At 37.2% G+C, this 20,283-nt stretch overlaps 1 protein-coding gene across 1 annotated transcript in view; it reads left to right on the top strand.

Annotated features, from left to right (window-relative positions):
• LOC107716477 (glutamate receptor ionotropic, delta-1) overlaps window positions 1–20,283 on the top strand; it is a 408,968-nt gene that overhangs the window by 260,640 nt on the left and 128,045 nt on the right. Inside the window, 1 exon segment of the mRNA XM_074560098.1 lies at window positions 13,126–13,331. Within this exon segment, the coding sequence (XP_074416199.1) occupies window positions 13,126–13,331 (206 nt within the window).

Genomic DNA, 20,283 nt, shown 5'->3' with positions numbered 1-20,283 from the left:
ACAGCTGTGAACTGATGATGAGATCGGATGAGAGACAGGTGATGCACTTGATGAGTCCGGGCAAAGGATTATGGGAAATGGAGTCCTGAGTGAATGGCAAGGTACAGAATGGAGTGCCCTCTAGAGGAGCTCATGGGCACTCCAGCTGGATATCATGACAGTCATATCTGCCTCTGTTGATGTTTTGAAATAGCTGGAGTGGAATTGATTATAGATAAGCAAAGACAGGGGATGGTTCTTTATACATTCCTGTTCTAAAAATGAAAGAACATTCATTTAAAGGAGTGTTAAAATGAAGACAAAAATCACTAGTGAAATTATGCTGGGGGGTCTTTATTGATGGCAGAATTAATGGAAGATTGATGGAATGTTTTTTTTTTATATGGCTCTTTAAAGTTTCCCTTTCATGTATGCTTCCTTTCACATTACAGCTCAGGACAGTCCCTATTAAATATTGTGGAAGTGTGGTGGCATCGGCCATTCAACATTGTCATTGCTTCCCAGTGCTGAATTTATTTCCACCCATTAACAAGAGGGAAGCATGCACCAGCCAAGCAACTGTCACTGAAATTAATTGGAATGAGAACAGATAGCTTTCTTAAACTGTTTTAGACTTCCTTGTTTCCAAATGTCTGTATGTTTTGACAAGGGCATCAGCAAAGTAACAGAAATCCTTTTTGCTGTGTCTTGCAGCAAGTGACCTCTTATCCAATGAAAGAAACAGATGTGAAAAAAGAGCAAAGGAGAATGCCAAATATGAGGTGAATTATATAGATCAACTAACATGGTCATTATAAAGGTGTTTAAACTACCAAATACATTTACTTACACGTATTTGAGAATCGAAATATCATATATTTCATAATATAGTGAACACATTAGTGAATATTTTGAATAAAAAAGAAAAAACGAAATAAAAGCGATGCATTTGTCATACAGCGCTATTGTGGCTGCGGTGTGTCACATGACAAACACGCGTCTCTACTGAAACAGTAAAGTGAAACATTCTAAAATAACGGTCGCCAAAAAAGACTCGCGCTGGGGGCTCAGCTAGTATATTTTAAACTCACATGTGAAAAGGTTAAGAGAGGCTGTATGTCTCTATTTATTGTAGTGTCACATGAATGCTAGGGGAATCATGACACATTGTTAAAAGGGCGAAGTGACTGAAGTAGCTTCACAGCTTCATCCTCCTCCTCCCGAATGCCCACAGAACCTTGACTGCAAGAAGCTCCCCTAATGAGCCACTGCTAATGGCAGTCACTGGTGCCTTCACCATGATTGCAAGCTTTGTAACACAACCTGCCTCCCAATCAAACTCTGTGCATCGACTGAATAATTAGCTGTAGACATCTAATCACATATTGGGTAATGATGTTATCGATGTCTGTGTGCGTCACTGTGCCATGCAGTTTCTTATTACAGATTTTTGCCTGTTGGACAATAAACCAGGTGGATGAAATTCCACAGACTTGCACTAAAGGAGGGACTTGAGCCATAACATTAGATCAGGACAGGAGTTTTCAAACAAGTCCTGGATGTCCTTCAGCACTGTACATTTTGTATGTTATCCTCATCTAACACACATGATTCAGTTTATCAACTCATTAGTAAAGACTGCAAAAGCTAAAATGTGTGTTTGATAATGGAGACACATAATGGTTCTCAGGGGTTCTCAACTCTGGCTCCCAAGGTCCACTTTCCTGCAGAGTTTAGTTCCAACCTTGATCAATCTCACCTGCATTTAACTTTTTAGTAATCCCGAAGATGCTGATTAGCTTGTTCAGATGTGCTTGACTAGGGTTGGCACTTGGAGCTTGAGGTTCAGAGTTGAGAACTCCTGTCATAGAGACTTGAGAGCTTATAGAGGGCTTTTATTCTTAACTTGGACAAGTAATCAACTACCTAGCAACATCAAGCTTGTTTTGCATTAGCAAGCAGTGCTCACATCGACCGTTGGCTAAGTGAGTAGCAATGTCACCTCACAGCAAGAAAGTCCCCACTTCGAGTCCTGGCTGAGCCAGGAGGCCTTTCTATGTGAAGTTGCCATGTTTTTCCTGTTTCGGCATGGGTTTCCTTTGGTTTCCCCAGTAATTCATATACCGTAGGTGAATTGGAGACACTGTATTATCCTCAGTGAGTGTGTGTTGGTCCAGTGATGGACTGGCCATTTGTCCAGGGCAGGGGTAGCTAACAGCAGAAACTGTGTCCAAAAGCTTAGACTTGTTGCTTCGCTGCCCTATCAGGTAAAGACTTCACAAGCAACATTTGCACATGAAGGTACCTCCCAAAACTGATCTCGGACAGCCTTCTGAGGCAGCATAACAGTCTAATGATTGTAGCGTCTGCGTAGAATCATGCATGATCTTTGGTGGACGGACAGATCAAATAATTGTAATATTGATTCTGCTACAGTTAATTCGAAGATCTAATCTAAATATTTATTATTAATCATAACCAGTTATAATTAGTCATAAATATTTCCCTTTTGAGCTGAAAAACCCTACATGATCTATGGAGAGAACAACAAAACCAACAAAACAACAAATAGATAGATCTTTGGCGTTAACCCTTAAAGACCTAGAACATTTTTGGGGCACCTGACATGCCTGCCCTTTTCTTTGTTTTTTAAGACCTATTCTAGCAGTCAGCATCAAGTGTCATATATCATTATAAACAGGAGAATTTGACGTTTCAGTCTAGCTAATTTAAAGTCCCAGTTTTCCTTTTGTTATCTCTAAGAATGAATGAATTTCCAGAATTTTAAGAAAAACGCAAGCAGCAATTGTGTGTTTTTTACTGTGTACTCAAACAAAAACTCCTGAAGTTTTTTTGGTAACACTTTCTATGAAGCCCGTATTTATAATACATTATAAGGGTATTCTTAAGGCATTATAATGAATGCATAATGCATTATAAAAAAAATTATAATATGTTATATCAACTCATGAATAATCATAACAACAGTTATAATACATCATAATACTTACGTATTTGTGGTTATAAGTTTAGGAGTATGATTATTAATAACACACAATGAACACCATATTAAATCTACTTCATTTACAGAATAATGGACTGTATCATATCTTGACATTATTTAGATCTGCACAGTATCTTACTACAGCTTGTGAGTGACATGCTCTTAAAAGCTATAACCACAAATAAGTAAATATTATAATATATTAAAACTGTTCTTATGAATATTCATGAGATGATACAACATATTATACGTTTTTTTATAGGTTTTTTTTTATAGAAAGGTTTTTTCCATTTATTACAATATTGTTGTAGGCGCTTTTCAGTGAAAAACAGGTCTATTTAGTTTACTAACAATATAGATGTGTCCAAAAAACATTTAGGGAGTAAAGAAAATGGAATAAGTGTTATATAATAACAAAACACAGTAAAAAAGTGACTTTTTTTCAGAGAAATATATTTTCAATCTGAGTATGAACAACAACAAACACAAACCGTGCAGCTTTTTAGTGAAAACAATTGCACAAATTGTCTTTTGCAACAAAAATACAAACAGTGCAAATGATTCACAAACTACACACAAAATGAGTGAGAAATATACAGAGTGCAACAGAAAAAAATTGTGAAAATGATCTTTATGAACTATATAAGAATTATTTACATAATATACATAATGTAAATGATCGATCCGCTGGCTGTAATCTGCGTCGGAATCAATTTTACCGGGACATCGCCTAGCGACGCGAAGACATAAATTCCAGTGCTTTATCCGATATGTACCGCTGTTTCATCCTTGTTTTTGGTTTGTTTTATGTCAAAGTACTCAGTCGTGTGTTTTTCTGGGCTTTTTCAGAGAGTTCTCTCATGAAAATGTGTTATTTTGTGTTTGTTTTCATGCACGCACGCACGACTTTCACTTTACATTTGTTCAAATTTACAATGAAAAATCCTAAATGGTGGTTCAAAAGACCAAAACCTATGTTTATTGGTTGAATATGGGACAGTTTGAACCAATCTGGGCACGGGGGTGGGACTAAGCATCAACAATCGTTCCTGTTTGGCTCAGAGGAACGAAATGCATTGGTTTCTTCTGACGAATCAACGTTGTCAAAATGTGATGACGTAATCACGTACACTACGGAGCCTCTGAATATCCAAATAAGACGAATGAGATATCTCCTAACTAAGCAAATGCTCAATTACTATAATACTAATTCATTGTTAGAAATATGATCAAAAGTTGAAAAGATGTTCAAAGACATACATTTACACACAAAGTGACCACCAGCTGCAGCTTTCAGGTGGTATTTTATTCTTTAGCTCAACTTTCACGGAATCACAGAATAATGGAATATCATAGGCAGCAGGTGATTTTGGTCATGGTTGGAGCTAAACTCTGCAGGAAAGTGGACACTGAGTACCAGGTTTGCCCAGACCTGATCTATAATATCTTGCCCTCAAAAATCAATGAGATGAAAGTATCTTAGGGGACAGCATGTGACGTGATTACAGGATTCAGACTTGCCTTTTTGCCTTCGTATCTCCATATTTTCAGCTTTCAAGCAAAGCTAGAGTTTAACAACTGAACCTGGTAATTAAGTTATTCTGGATTAACTGAAAACAACACTCAAGTGTGTTGGAGCAGGGTTTGAATTTAAGTCTGCAGAATGTTAGCTCTGCAGGAGCAGGGTTGGCTTCCCCTGGTCCAGGTTGTTTCCCTGCCTATGTCCCAAAATGCTGGGATAGGCTCCAGCAACCCTGTGAACCTACATAGGACAAACAGTTTGGAAAATGAATGGCTTCTGCCCCATTCTTCATTTGCCTTTTTTTTTAGACACTATAGAATTCTGGGATCTTTATCAATATCAACCTGGCTAAGACATAAAATTGCAAGTTACTTGCAGAGGAAGTTTTTTTTTTTTCAGTTAGGCTTTAGCACTGCTCTTCTGTGGATTTTATGTTTTACCTGAATAATTCATCCTCTGTAGTGTACCTTTTTAAAAAGTTACATTAAGATTTTATTTTTTTGTTCTTTTGAAACATGCTTAGGGATCAGACAAAGCCATGTCTATTCTGTCAGATAGGAACAGCTCAGCATGTGTTTTCAAAGCTTGGATTATCTAAACTATAGGATCCTGCAGCCGTTGAAGAAAAGGGCAGCCAAGACCTGAGTGAGGAGAGGCTCTTTTTTGGAGTGAGTCAACACTGCACTGCATCTTAAACAGGAAATATCTGCAGGGCCAAGGCGTAATGAAACAAGGTGCCAACGGTACGTCATTGTTCAGCTTTAAAGGGCACCGCGGAAGCCTGAGACAACAAAGAGAACAGAAATAGATTTCAGCGGACAGCCACTGCTGTCTCCACCGAACTGACATCGCTAAAGTGCAAAGTGCAAGATGTGCACAAAATCCCCAGCTCAGAGCCTCCTGTGGAGGATACAGCTGTGGTTTGTCCACTCTTAGATGGGTCTTTCCCAGAGAGACAGCCACAGAGGTCATTAAAATTTCCACAGGCAATAAAGAATTCATTGTCACCTAGATGCAATGAAACACTGAGACTATACAAAGCGCTGGCATATAAACCTTACTAATCCTATTATGCAACCCAGGCTCACTGGAAAAACATGCCTGTGGCCGGCCGTGTGGAGACTGGGTCTCGTGCACCGCCATCCTCGCCCTCTTGGGACCCGGAGGCAAAGGAAACTGCTCTTTTATTGAAGTTTTGGGTACTGGCGGAACAAAAACAAATGGAAACATAAAATTCTCCACCCGGCCCTCCTCTGGGGGAAGGAGTGGTGCAGTCACCATCTCCTGAAGAGCAGGATCCAAGAGCTCCGGGTCGCCCGTCTCAGGGACGCCGCCTGCTCTGGCGCTTCACGGGCTTGGCAGGGGCGGAGGCGGGCTGCGCCGGTTTCCTGCGGCCAGCTCCAGTGGTGCGACATGCCAGAGGAATGAGAGGCCCGCGGAGGCGTACTCGACGGGGAAGCTCTCACCGTAACCCTCAGGTCTCCCTGACCATGAACCGAAGTAGCCCTCCGAGAACCGGAGGAGCTAGAGCGGGGCATGGCAAGGGGGATACCCCCCCGTTTAATGAGGAGGTATCTAGACCGCAACGTCGCGATGGTCATGTTCCCGCACTGAGAACATGACTCATCCATGAGCGCTGCTTCAGCGTGCTGTAAGCCCAGGCACGAGAGGCAGCGATCATGACCATCAGATGGAGGCAGGAAACGACCACATCCAGAAACGCACGAGCGGGAAGCCATCTTTAAAAAGACGCCCGTCGCTCGTGGAGCTCTTTTAGAATTTGATCTTTTAGAAAGGAAAAACACTCTTTTGGAGAGAGCGCTGAAGTGCCCAGGGGAGGTCGCGGCGGGACCGCAGAATGGAAGATGCAGCTCGCCGAGGTTTCAGCAGCCTGGATGGCAACACGCATGCCAACTGTCATTGGCTTGTTTAGTTAACACTCGAAGCTGATTGGGCTCTCGGGCGAGATCCCAATTCGTCAGTCACGACTGACGTAACGTCGAACGTGACTGACTGAAAGGGAACTGTGTATTATATGCACGCCAACACATGCGTATCATATGCACGCCAAAGTCCATTTTTGCGTATCAATACCACGAGTTTTTGTTTTTATTTGGCGTACTATTTATACGCATTTTCATGAGACCGGGCTCGACATTCTTGCAAAATTATATTATGTTGCTTCTTGCACATTTCACAACACTTTCGAGGAGAAATGCCCAGTAAGCGGTGCACAAGCACATACAGTTTTATCCAAAACGGATGAACCTGAATTTGTTAATGTTTTATTAATGTTGGTTGTTGTACTATTGCAGCAATTCAGAAATTCCTGGTGAGTGACACTAAAAGCTTAATGCGCAATCACGTTAGTTTACCACCTACACTAAACACTACCCTAAACATAAACCAGGATGTTAACAAAAGCAAACATGGCATAAAAATACATTTTAGAAAGCAACCTTGCCATTTTAGTATTTGACTTATTTTATTATGACTTGTGGTTGATAGGACTCATAGGTTCATAGTAGTGCAGTGCTACCGAGTGAGCTACCAGGTGAGCTACAGAGTAAGTTTACTATATCCAAAAGGCCATATGGAGCTGTTTTTTTTTACTGCAAACATCAAACATATATTTGTTTACAAATCATGCACTATGGTAAAGGTGTTTTAAGGTCATAGTATTGTGCAAGGCACAGCACAAAAACAAGTCTGTATGCAAAAATGTAGAGGTTAGAGGCAAATTTTTTTCCACATTTTTTTCCTGCCTGTGATTTTATTACATATGGCCATTACCCTTGGCCTGTCCATGTTTTATATGTCAGCCAGACATCCTGCAGGTCTTTGTAGGTACATGCAGAATATAAAGAATGTACTCTATACTCTACAAATGGCAGCAATCTAATTCAACGAGCCCCACCTTTGTCCAAATAATTAACCATAGTCCTTCCACCTAGATGCAGTCACACTAAATTTTAAGCATGCAAAATTGCAGAATGTAGACAACAGGATATGATGATACACTCTGGGGTTATGCTTTTAATAAATACTAGCAAATCATATAAAATGTAATATATATATATATATATATATATATATATATTTTACTTATATATATTTTACTTTTAGTAAGCGTTTCCTAGCAACGACAACTGCGCTAAACACTGAGACAAGAAATAAATACACTTACAAGCTGCTTTTAACTTCTGCTGATTGACTGCTTCTCACAAAGATTATTTCTTTACACTGTTTTGCTGGCGCTTGAACACACTTTCTTGTTTATCCCAACAAATGGCCAAGCAAAGCGCACGACGAGTTTAGTTGCAGTGGCCAGAATTTTGCTTTAATTATGACTGGAATGAAGGCTTCATGCGGTGCCTTATAGTACCTTATACAATTTACATTAGTTCTTAGTTTAAAGATTTAAAGTCTTGCACTGCACCATCACTAATAAATTACATTGGATAGAAGTGTAAATTAACCAATAGCTGTTGCTGCTCTTTTGGTAGCAATTTTGAAAATTACAGTAAATACGCAACAAATAATTTAAAAGAAGTACTATGATGGTACTATGATACAGTGATGGATCACATAGTAATACCATGGTTCCTAGCACTTTACAGTAATTAATGATTAATAATGATATATATTGATTCCACTTTCCCACAACACTGCAAACCATGGAGCTCTGAAGTTTGTATTCTCTGTATCCATCCAGTCAAGAGGTCAATCTGTGACATTTAGACCTTCTATTGATCACAAGTCTTTTCACTGCATGCATTTGCAGGTCAGAAATCACAAAATAAGCAGCAAATGATGAAACATCTAGATTGTATGTCTATGTTCTTGCTTTCCCACACTTAAATCTCTATGAATAGAAGTGGATGGAACACAAAGTTTAGTGTGACTATAATTTAATCCACTTAGAACATATCACTGCCCCACGGAGAACTCACCATAGCTAAACTCTCCTCATAACCCGCCCTTCATCCTGAAATGAGATCAGTTGATCCGTTGCTATATCTTTAAACTGTTTTTGTATATTGATATAAACATTAATAATACTTGAATCGCATTAGCACAATCTGTTTCCTCATCAAATGTCTGAAAGATTTAAATCAACATAGATTTTTTACTCTTACTCATTCATTGTGGAGTAGCAGATGTTGTTCTGGCCATGTAAACTCAAGTCTATCCTACTGGCATCACAGACAGACAGATGACATCACAGCGAGACTACATGTGTCCCTCAGACTACTCTCTCTCAGCCAGATGGTCCTGACAGCTTGTCCAACGTAGGACTACATGTCTCTGCAATTTAAACTTAAGCCTTGCTTTAGTACAACCATTTATGAGATGAAGCTTAATTTTCTCTGCCGACATTCTTCAAGCTAAATTTAAGGTCTCAGTACAGCTATTATTACAATATAATAGCATAACACATGTAATGCAACTAAATATTTTGAATAGTAGATTGTGAAAAACTGTCAATGTTGATTCGAGGAACTGTCACTTCTGAAGTGTGCTCAATTATTGCTCTGAACAGAGACAAACTGTTCAAAACATTTTGATACAGAAAAGCATATTGGGTTAAAAAAAAGTTATTATAAATGAACAGCCATTTGGGTGAGGGCAGAAGGAAAATAATCTGTTAGTGCAACATTCACTTGCATAAACTTGAATATGTGAACACGATATGCTGCCAAAACATGTCTCTTCTATTTTATTAGTGTTCATTTTATTTATTTATTATTGTTTTTTTTTTGTTTAAATCAGCATAGTCACTACATTACAACAATCAACTCTTTACTGTACCACATAATGCATAATATATAATATAAATGAATAGTACATGAAGACAAAATCTCTTTATTGAAAATTAGGTCTTTTTTTTTTTTTTTTTTTTTTTTTTTTTTTTTTTTTGATGTTATGTGTCGCTCATTTATAAAACATGAGAGTTGCAGGATAAAACAGCCTCCGGCAGTCAAACCCGTGGCATCCCCAGAGTGGAAGCTGAACGCCTCCCTCTTTGGATTCATCTTCTCTTTTTCCCTACTAGCCACTGTGTTTTGCAATGCTACTAAAGTTTATTGAGATCTCTGCCTGTCCACAATTCCCTGCACACTAGATCCTCTGGCAGCAAACGACACAAAATGTCCATTTCATGTTTGGGGGACCTTAGCCTTTGAACGCTCACAGTAAAGTGTCACCTGTCTATTTGGCAGATGCTTTTATCCAAAGTGACTTGCAGTGCTTTTAGGGTATACTTTTTCAGTATGTGTGTTCCTTGGGAATTGACCTATGACCTTGGAGTTGTTAGCACCATACTCTGTGCTCAACCAGTTGAATTCCATTGTATGACATTCTCACCGATAGCAGATCAATTGCATTTGAGGCGCATGACAGGACTTTTGGGTGACAGTCCATGTTACTGTTCCTAAGTCGCCAGCCAATAGGCAGTGTTGTTGTTGAATCCAGCTTATTCAAGGCCTGAGTAGGTTGTGTCCGAATCAAGTCCGAGACCAGAAGAGGGTTGAGGGTTTTCATGACAGATTTATTCAAGCATGCGTTTAATAATTAAGACATCTCTAAGTATGATGCTCTTCTCTAGATTTTAGATTTATAACTACAACAACTATGCAAAATCTTAGCTATATGTTGTTTAAGTCATGCTGTTTTATTGATGACTTTCAACACTTAGTGATCTTAACAATCTTGTACTTTAAGTATCGATATAGATCAATAAAATGAAGATTGATTAAATCAGGTATTTCAACTCAGCCTTGAATTTGCTTTTTTTTTTTTGAGTCCATGAAAAGACCAAGACCAATACCATATAAATATCTGGTCTGGTCTCAAGTAGCCACTCTGAAAAAAAAAAAAAATGAAAAGAAAATAAATACATTGTTTATGAGAAGAAAAAAAGAAAAAACTTTGATCACTACAACAATATTGAATATGTTACAGAGGCCGCAAGAATGGGAAAATATGCATGTTTTAAATTATAAAAGTTCATGGTGTCGAGTTCAGATTTCTGCATCTTTATTCTTTATAAATGTTAACTTTTTTTCTTCCCTAATCACAAATTATTATACATAGTTTGCAATATTTTAAAAAAAAAATATCACTGTATGTAAATGCATAAATAAATAAATTCCACCTACTTCAATTTAAAAATTAAAATTTAGTTGCTGTATTAATTTTCTTTAAGTATAATCATTTGATTATACTTGGCTGTCCAAGTCATTTTAAAATACATTATATTAAACTAGGTCCTACATTTGCAGAGTTAATTTTCATTTTTTGCCAAAATGTTTCTTCTTTCCAAGACATTTTATGTTAATTTTATCATTATGTGATAAAATTATGATTTTGCCAGAATTGTGGCACAAATATAATTCCATAGAGAAGTGTGTCTCTACTGTATGGAGTGCACTTCAGTTGGCAATCTCTATCTTGTGTTCATCTTTATGTTTGTTCCTATTTCATCACTTTCTATCCTACAGCCCTTTTTTTTCGATGCTGAGGGCAAACTCTGTGTGCGTGCGTGTGTGCATACGTGTGTGGGTGTGTGTACACTGTGGCATTACCCATGATGACTCACACTGCCCTCAGAACAACACTAGTGGAGGCTGTTGTCAACATTGCAGGGGGGAAAATTGCTATGATTTTTTCTTTAAATATTGTATAAGGGGAAAAAAAGAACTGAGAGGGAATGGAGTGAGGACGTCATTTGACTTCCTCTCCTCTGAGAATGATCCCTTGGAGACCATGTTTGCTGGGATTTGTTCTGTGGTTCAGTTCTTTGATTATCCTGCTCGTTATAATTTTCCCACAAGTGTCTTTGCTAAATTTCACTGGGATTTCAACAGCTGGTACTTAAGTTCTGAGCTGAAGCAGACAGCACTCTCTCGCCTGTCAAATCCATCCCCCTTCACCGTACACAAATATTTCTGCATGCAATGTAATGAAGGCTGCACTAGACAGAAAACCCATCAGTTTTTACTGCAGATGAAACCGCAGAGAGAGCAGAGACAATTGTACCATAAACATCTTTGTTGATTCCCAGATGGCAGTTTTTATTTACATTGCTGAACACTTTAGATGTAAAAAAAAAAAATGCAAGCTTTTTATTAATTTGTAGAATAATGCTTGTCAGTGAATTTTTTTTTTTTTTTTTTTTTTACAGCATAATTTATTTATTTGTGGGGAGAAAAAAATAAATATTAAGTGGCTCATTTAAGTGGCTATTTAGCTCATGCAAGAAGGACAAAAGGCACCATAAAAGTAGTACATACATGCACTATATCAGTGGTTCTCAAACTTTTTATACCAAGTACCACCTCAGAAATGATTTGTCTCTCCAAGTACCACCATAATCACCATCATTAAAATACAGTAGCGTAGTAAGCCTAACTATTCAGTTGCAGATCTGCACAGTTCAAAAACGAGGCAGTTTTATTCCTAATAAGAATACCTATTGTTATAAGCTACTTTAACATTGTAAATACACAGTTTAAACATTAACACTGAACCGTGTTTACATACAGGTAAATAAAAAACTTAAATAATGATTAAATTAAAATGTGTTCTATCTAAAAGTTAAATAAAAACTGTACTGTAATTAAATGTAAAAAAAAGAAGAAAAAAAGGATCAAAACATAAATCAGACAATGTATATGATAGTAGCAGGCAGCTCACATTTACCATTTGGTATCAGTGTACTGGGCTTTGTACAGTATGTAAACCAGGCATTAAGACTTTGAAACCACTTTTTTTCACTAAAAACATCTGCAAAATGATATGGAATGGGTATAAACATGTAAATGCTTTAAACAGAGTTGAGAGTACTACACTCTTATTGGTAGCTGAAATAATCAAATTAGCAAAATATTAAATAAATGAACACACAAGAATCAGGGATGTGAAGAACTTTGTGAATGACAGGTGTTTCAATTTGGCGGAAATGTGTGTGGCTTGCTGCAAATTCTGTGTGAGGTTGCCATTCATTTACCCCCATAAAAGCTTGTCTTTCTGTCAATTAGTTGCTGCTGAGAGGGTGTGATGGGCAATTTGATTCCCAGGGTGAGGCACAATAGCCAGGCACAGAGCATTCAAATACTTCCTGAAACTAGCAGATTTACAGCAGACGGAATAGTGTTTTAATTACTTCCCTATTATAGATCATCTATGAGGTCTTACATCAAAATGAAGATTGATTTTTATAAGTGTCATCTTCTGAAGATGACTTCATATTTTTTGTTCATTTTAAATTCTACATTTCTGAATGTTATTGACAGTTGGAAACCAGAATTATATATATATATATATATATATATATATATATAATCATCTTTGAGGTCTCACATCAATATGAAGATTGGCTTTTTTATCATCTTCTGAAGATGACTTCATTATTTATTTGTTTATTTATTTATTTATTTGGTCATTTTTTTATATTAGTGACAGTTGGAGACATGGGAATTATATCTTAATATATATATATATATGTGTGTGTGTGTGTGTGTGTGTGTGTTTAAAAATCACCAAATTGCCACATATAGCTCATTTTGACAGGCTTGAACAAGACTGATTTTAATTTCTAAATGACTTTGTCTTGCAGATATCCGTGGACTGCAAGTCTTTCTGGACCAGACATCAAGACAGGGTTTGGATGTGTCTCTGCAGCGAGTGGATAGGAACATCAGTGGTGTGTTTTCCAGTTTGTTCACCTCCATGCGCACAGAGGAGCTCAACCGCTACAGGGACACTCTAAGAAGAGCTATCTTGCTCCTGAGCCCACGTGGAGCACAGGTCTTTATCCATCAGGTATGTGTTTAGCCACTTCTGGCAACTAGTTGCCATGCGAATGGTGTAGTTTCACAAGCTTTCTCAATGCATTATTGATTATCTGAATCTGATCAACCTATGAATATTGAATCTAATCGATTTGCTGACTACACAATGATTCACACCCCTACATATGACCACATAATTGCCATATTGCACGCTCATGTACAGTTTCCATAAAGAAAGTCATAACAAATTTGTCAAAGCCAATTCACCCAGTTGTTTGTGACAGATCTGATCCTATTCATGATTTAGCTAAAGATTAATCCTGATTTTCCAAATGGTGTGTGTGGGGTGACATTATTGTAATCTCCCGCCATATGAAATTTTGTCTCTGCCTAGAGTAAAAACTGGCTCATTATGCCCTATACGAAACCTGTCACTTTTGTTGCATCCCTCCGTGTAATGGCTGTACAAATGACCTGACAGGCCCGCACACCTTTACTCTCATTATCCCAGCATCTTAAGTACACTCCTCTACTGATCTGAGGTCACACACATCCGTTAGCATCACACATTGGCCTTAACAAGCTCTGTGGGATCTGAACTGGAATCAGTCACTCATGCTGGCGGGATGCCCGTTACTGCCAAGAGCAAGAGCATGGCTTTCTCATGCATATGGATATGCCATAAGACAATGGTCAGCTCCCTGTAATCTCCCCTGCTCGTGGGAAATGTGATTTATATTTGGAATGAGTATCAGCTTGATTAGCCTTTGATGTTGCATCCTTTTAACTGTAAAGATGAACGAAATACAGATTAGACATTGCAATTCGGATGGTTCCACAAATCTAATGGGAATTCTTAAAAACAAGAAAGAATCAAGTAAAGAATGAGCTTAGGGAATTTGTAAGTGTGGCTGGATGGATGAACAGAACAAAAACCCCAAAATAAACTGACAAATAATTTAACTTGCTAGTGAATTTGAGTAAATTTAGTCGAAAGCATCAGTACTAACACGTTTTAACCCCAACATGGTTAAATTCTAAGTTCAGTTAGAATATATAGCATTTTTAGCCAGTAAAGTTTCAAAGGATAATGCATAAAATTGTACATAATAGCATACGTTTCAGCTTCCAGTGTATTTCTGAGTGTATTTTTACCGGTGTGTACTACAGCTGAGACTGTTGTCATGTTCTCCTGTCATCCGTGACAGGTTGTGCTTTCCAGCCATCAGCACACAGATGCCACTTGAGGTTTTTCCTGTTTGGTTCCTTAGCTGATAACTCACTACTTCAGTTTGTCCCACAACAGTACAACACGCCATCTCAGGACAAATAACTCAAAGTTCACTGAGCTCAGTGACTAAGTAAAGAGGCTTATTATCAGTTCAGCTTAGCATCTGGAACACTGATCATCGATTGTTCTGAATCTAAAACTCTTTACATTACCTTTTTTTTCTACTGTGTAATGTATTGTGTGAGGTTTCTTTGATGGGGGATGACACTTTACATTATCACTAGGTGTGAAAATTGCTCTGCTTTTCCTTCATTTTGATCTTGTAATACTAATGGAAGATTGTTCTTAATTTGGGACTGCATTTCAGTACTATCCATTACATTAAGGATAGTACCATTAAGTCCTATACATTTCAGTGGATAGGTAGATAGAAATGCATTCACTGCCGCTGATAGCAGACTCTTTGGAAAAACAAGCCTGGATGTGGCAACATTTCTTTAAAATTATATTACATTTATTCCTGCACATTTCATGGCACTTTCAAAGTGAAATGCTCAGTAAGTGGCATGAAAATCTTGTTCAGCTTGTTTTATCTGTAACTAATGAAACTAATATATGTGAATCTGGCAATGTTTTATTACATTGGTTGTGTATGTATCTTAACAGTTCAGAAGTGAAATGTTTGGTGAGTGGCACTAAAAGGTTAATGCTCTATAATGTACCAACAACACTAAAACTATCAGATAGCATTAACAAAAGCAAAGGTGATATAAAAACACATTCGCTGAAGCAACCATGCCATTTTAACTTAACTTCTAAAAGTCTTTGAACTCTTTTACTGACTCATACCCAAGCACTCAGCGTCACAAGTGCAATGTGCTACTTAGGTGAGTAACCTATGTCAGAAAACTCATATAGAGAATATGATTATGTGATGCTAACATCAGTTCATCCACAAGATGTTTTAAGGTCATAACGTAGTATTGTGCAAAGAAACCACACAAAAATAAGATTTATTAAATCAACACACTGCCCCTGTAATCGTATGAAAAGATGAAAAGGAGAAAAGAAATGTGTTGTACTGCCACTAGTGTTTATTTCAGCCGGAAACTGCATACATGAACATCAAAAATGTACAAAATCACAAATACTTTGATCAAAATAATACACACAATAATGGTGTGAGAAATGTATGCATAAATGTATGTTTGGTATATGCAATTATATTTCAGTGTTGTCTTTCTGTGCTTCTTGGAGATTATTGTAGTCTATGAAAACAGAGTAAACCAATATTTTCATTGTGGTTAGCCGAAATGAAAGTTTATTTTATTAACGCATATTGTGATAAGCTCCATTTGTACAGTTTCCATTGATACATGTACATTAAGGTTCCATTAATGCATGCGACTGTAATGTATTAATTTGCATTTAGTTTGTAGCTCTGTTTTGTTCCTGTTCCCTGTGTCCCCACGTTTGTCCCTGATTGTCTGTAAAAATGTGTTATATTAGTCAGCCCTTTTTCTAGTGTTCTTTATCAAGTCTTTCAAGGTGAGCTCAGATCTGTTTGGATCCTACTTTCCATTGTTTCTGAGTTCTTGGCATTACAGCAACATGTTGAATAGGGAACAGTTCTGCAAAATTCTTTTCTAGGATTATGCAGAATAAGGATTTATAGAACAAAGTTAGTTTACAATGCTCCATTTTATAATGTGAAAACCCCTTGCAGTGGATGAGCTTTTGTGGCTCAAAAATAATCATTGTCCTAAGTGTAAGAAGTTCAAGAAGTTCAAGTCATTCTTGCATGCGTTTGTTCAATAACAATGGCAAATTTGGTTGTAGCTGATTTTGCAATTTCACTGGAAAGATATGCGAGAGCATTTGGACAGGAGAAATTGAACACAATTGTGAAAACTAGGTATAGCATGGCACTGCTTGCCAAATATTTCCGCCCTTTGTCAGCTATGATGGGGTCCGCCACTGACTAGAAAGCAGGATGATGCAGAGACTTTGATATTTAAATAGGAACTAGTACGCTTATGATGTGAAGCATCTTACAGAAGCACTGTTCCATACACTAGTGAGCTGGGTAACACTTTATTTTAAGGTTTCCTTGTTACTCACGCTACATGTACTATTATAATAACAATAAATTATGCATAATTACATGCAAGTAACCCTAAACCAAAACCAAAACCTAATCCTAAACCTAACCATATAGTAAGTGCATGTAGTTAATTTATATTACTCAGTACTTCAATGTACAATTACATTGTAACAAGGATACCTTAAAATAAAGTGTAACTGAGCTGTCTTGTTGTCTGATGTTTTCATAGGCAGCATCTTCAACAGAAATGGGAACTTATAGGTGACTACATAGGGAGCAGATCCATGTGCCACACAAAAGAAGACCCACCTGAGTTGGTCTCTTTTCTGTCTACATGTACTATTATAATAACAATAAATTATGCATAATTACATGCAAGTAACCCTAAACCAAAACCTAATCCTAAACCTAACCATATAGTAAGTGCATGTAGTTAATTTATATTACTCAGTACTTCAATGTACAATTACATTGTAACAAGGATACCTTAAAATAAAGTGTACCTGAGCTGTCTTGTTGTCTGATGTTTTCATAGGCAGCATCTTCAACAGAAATGGGAACTTATAGGTGACTACATAGGGAGCAGATCCATGTGCCACACAAAAGAAGACCCACCTGAGTTGGTCTCTTTTCTGTGGCTTAGCTAATGACATAAAAGCATGCTAAGCTAGTGGCATATGAGATACTGGATACTCATTGAGTTATTTTTAATCAATACATTTCCAAATGTATTTTGTCTCACAATGAATTTTGGTATGGCCATCTCCGCAAACAAAATGTTAGAAATTACTTTATAATACTGTTCAACCAATCACAGCTTTCTGATTTTAGAGTTGGGACTATGATTGTTTGATGCAGGATTGTTCCTAGAACTTACCCTATTTGTGCAAATCACAGTGTGCCAGCATGCTCTGGCTTTTAGGCCTAGTGTTGTGTCTGTATTGTTGTTCCCTGTCATTCCTAAAGGAAGTGGTTGATAGGAAATACTCAAATTACTTGTGTTGCACACAGGAGGTGTAATTTGTGGCACTGCATCATCTGCAGAGTCTGTGCTGACCAATTGAGAGTTGTTAAACTGAAGAGTGGTTAGCCACGGACAGAACGCCTCCCGGGTGCCTGGACATACTGCTGACAAATCTATCTATCTATCTATCTATCTATCTATCTATCTATCTATCTCTCATCTTATGAGCATCAAACTTTTTAATATGTTTATGGTTGGAGATCAGGGGCCGCATGTATAAAGCCGCTCAGAGTAAAATTTTAGTCCTAAGTGTGTCAAAATTCTAAGAATGACGTAATTTTACTCTTATTCTTAGACTTAAGAATAAGAGTGATTCATAAAGGTTCCTAAGTGTTAAGACTAGGTCCCAGCTCCTATCTATCTATCTATCTATCTATCTGTCTGTCTGTCTGTCTGTCTCTCATCTTATGAGCATCAAACTTTTTAATATGTTTATGGTTGGAGATCAGGGGCCGCATGTATAAAGCCGCTCAGAGTAAAATTTTAGTCCTAAGTGTGTCAAAATTCTAAGAATGACGTAATTTTACTCTTATTCTTAGACTTAAGAATAAGAGTGATTCATAAAGGTTCCTAAGTGTTAAGACTAGGTCCCAGCTCTTAAGTGTCACCTCAGTCAACACTTAAGAATCAGTCTTAGACTTTACTGAAAGTTGGTTTTAGCTTCTTTATAAAAGTCTCCTACTCTTAGAAAAGTCCTACTTTTTACTAAGCATTTTTTGACACTTAAGTCAAAGCTTAAGACTATTCTCAAGAGCATTTCTGAGAAGTTTTATTCACAAAACATGTTATCTTACCACTGAGAGTTCTCTTAAATAGCAGTAAACGTTTTTAGCTAAGAGAGAGCTAGTTTTAGAGCTAAAACGCTTTGTGAAATACTCTTAGAGCAAAAATGTAGGAGTCCTAAATTTAGGATTGACACGCCCATTATTTTTAAGATTTTCTCCTAAATCGGCGAGTTATGAGCTACATTTAGCCTTAAGATGTTTTGTGAATACGGGCCCAGATATGTCAAATAGGAATATTCCACATCTCACTTTGAATTTTGTCACACATTTTGACTTTAGTTTAGGATTTAAGTAAAGATGGGAAAACCAATCTTCCCCTATTTATTTTAGCAAAAGTTTAGATATACTGATACTATACAAAATATGCTAATTTGTATATTTACTATACAAAATATGCTGATCCAGAAACACATCCTCTTGGCAAAATTACAGTCAATGTTTAAGCAGCAGTCATTTCACAAGGCTATTTAAAGTTCTGTATTGACATGAATCCATCTTGCTGTCAAGTTTCAACATAATTTTGCCCTCTGCAGTTGACAAAAGAGATGCTTATAGATTAAATAAACCGCTGGATGTTGAGATGTAAATATGCCAAAGTTCCAGAAAGCTTCCCTGATGTCTCTTTTTCATCTCGGCCTTTTAGTTTTGGACATAATATCAGCATTTTGAAAATATACTTGATCTGTAGATATCTCCAAAGGCTTTCTTTTTTTTTTAGCACATTAAGCTTTTCTATTTTAGAACTATTTTAGAACTTTAGTTTTAGGCATCTGATAAACTTGTATTGAAATATTTATAGCTCCTACTGCTTGAACATAATCTGATATCTGAATTTTAGAAAGTTACTGCATTTTGACATTTCAATCCTCTTTTAACTTATGTATTGAAATATTTATAGCTCCTACTGCTTGAACATAATCTGATATCTGAATTTTAGAAAGTTACTGCATTTTGACATTTCAATCCTCTTTTAACTAGCGCATGAACTGTAAGGATGTAACTGTGGTTAAATAGGTCTTTCTCTGTGTCTGCCTTTGACAAACTGTTCTGTTCCTAAAAAAAAGAAAAGAAAAAAAGAAAAGAGAGAGATCAAGGCAGAAGTAGCAGACCAGTGTATTAATGTATTTATTTTCCTAATTAATGCTGTTCAGTTGCTTTGACACAATCTGTATTGTTAAAAGCGCTATATAAATAAAGGTGACTTGACTTGACTTTTAACTAGCGCATGAACTGTAAGGATGTAACTGTGGTTAAATAGGTCTTTCTCTGTGACTGCCTTTGACAAACTGTTCTGTTCCTAAAAAAAAGAAAAGAAAAAAAGAAAAGAGAGAGATCAAGGCAGAAGTAGCAGACCAGTGTATTAATGTATTCCTGTACAGCATTCATGAGACTGCAAGGCTTTCAAGACTGTGTGATAAAGTTGTGATAGGGCATATTTGCTAATTTTCAATCTTGTAATCAAATACTTTTTGCCCCAGAGATAGCTTCTCACACTGCACTTCATGTCCTCAGTAAATTAGACTTCATTATTATTTTATGAATACATGTTGATTTTACTGAAAGTAAGTAAACCTTAAAAGCCTCATGAGTGAAGAATTGAGAATTGAGAAAGGAGTTCCCTTTCAAGGGAACTTCGAACTGCGTCCTCTAGGGGTTGCTATGGGGAACGCCTCGTTGTGACCTGTGTCTGAAGCATACATTGAAAAAACACCAACAACACGTTGGCCGGCGACAGCCCATGACGTCACTACCGGTGCGACTATAGTATAAATAGGCGCCGGGAGAACATGTCATTCTCTTCTTCGTCTTCATTGACTGTTTTGTTTGAAGCGTGCATTT

This window comes from Sinocyclocheilus rhinocerous, unplaced genomic scaffold (assembly GCF_001515625.1).
Source record: "Sinocyclocheilus rhinocerous isolate Xijiao unplaced genomic scaffold, SAMN03320098_v1.1 scaffold419, whole genome shotgun sequence".
NCBI classification, from domain to species: domain Eukaryota; kingdom Metazoa; phylum Chordata; class Actinopteri; order Cypriniformes; family Cyprinidae; genus Sinocyclocheilus; species Sinocyclocheilus rhinocerous.
Note: the sequence above shows the minus strand (reverse complement) of the source record. Positions and strands in the feature narration are given on the sequence as shown.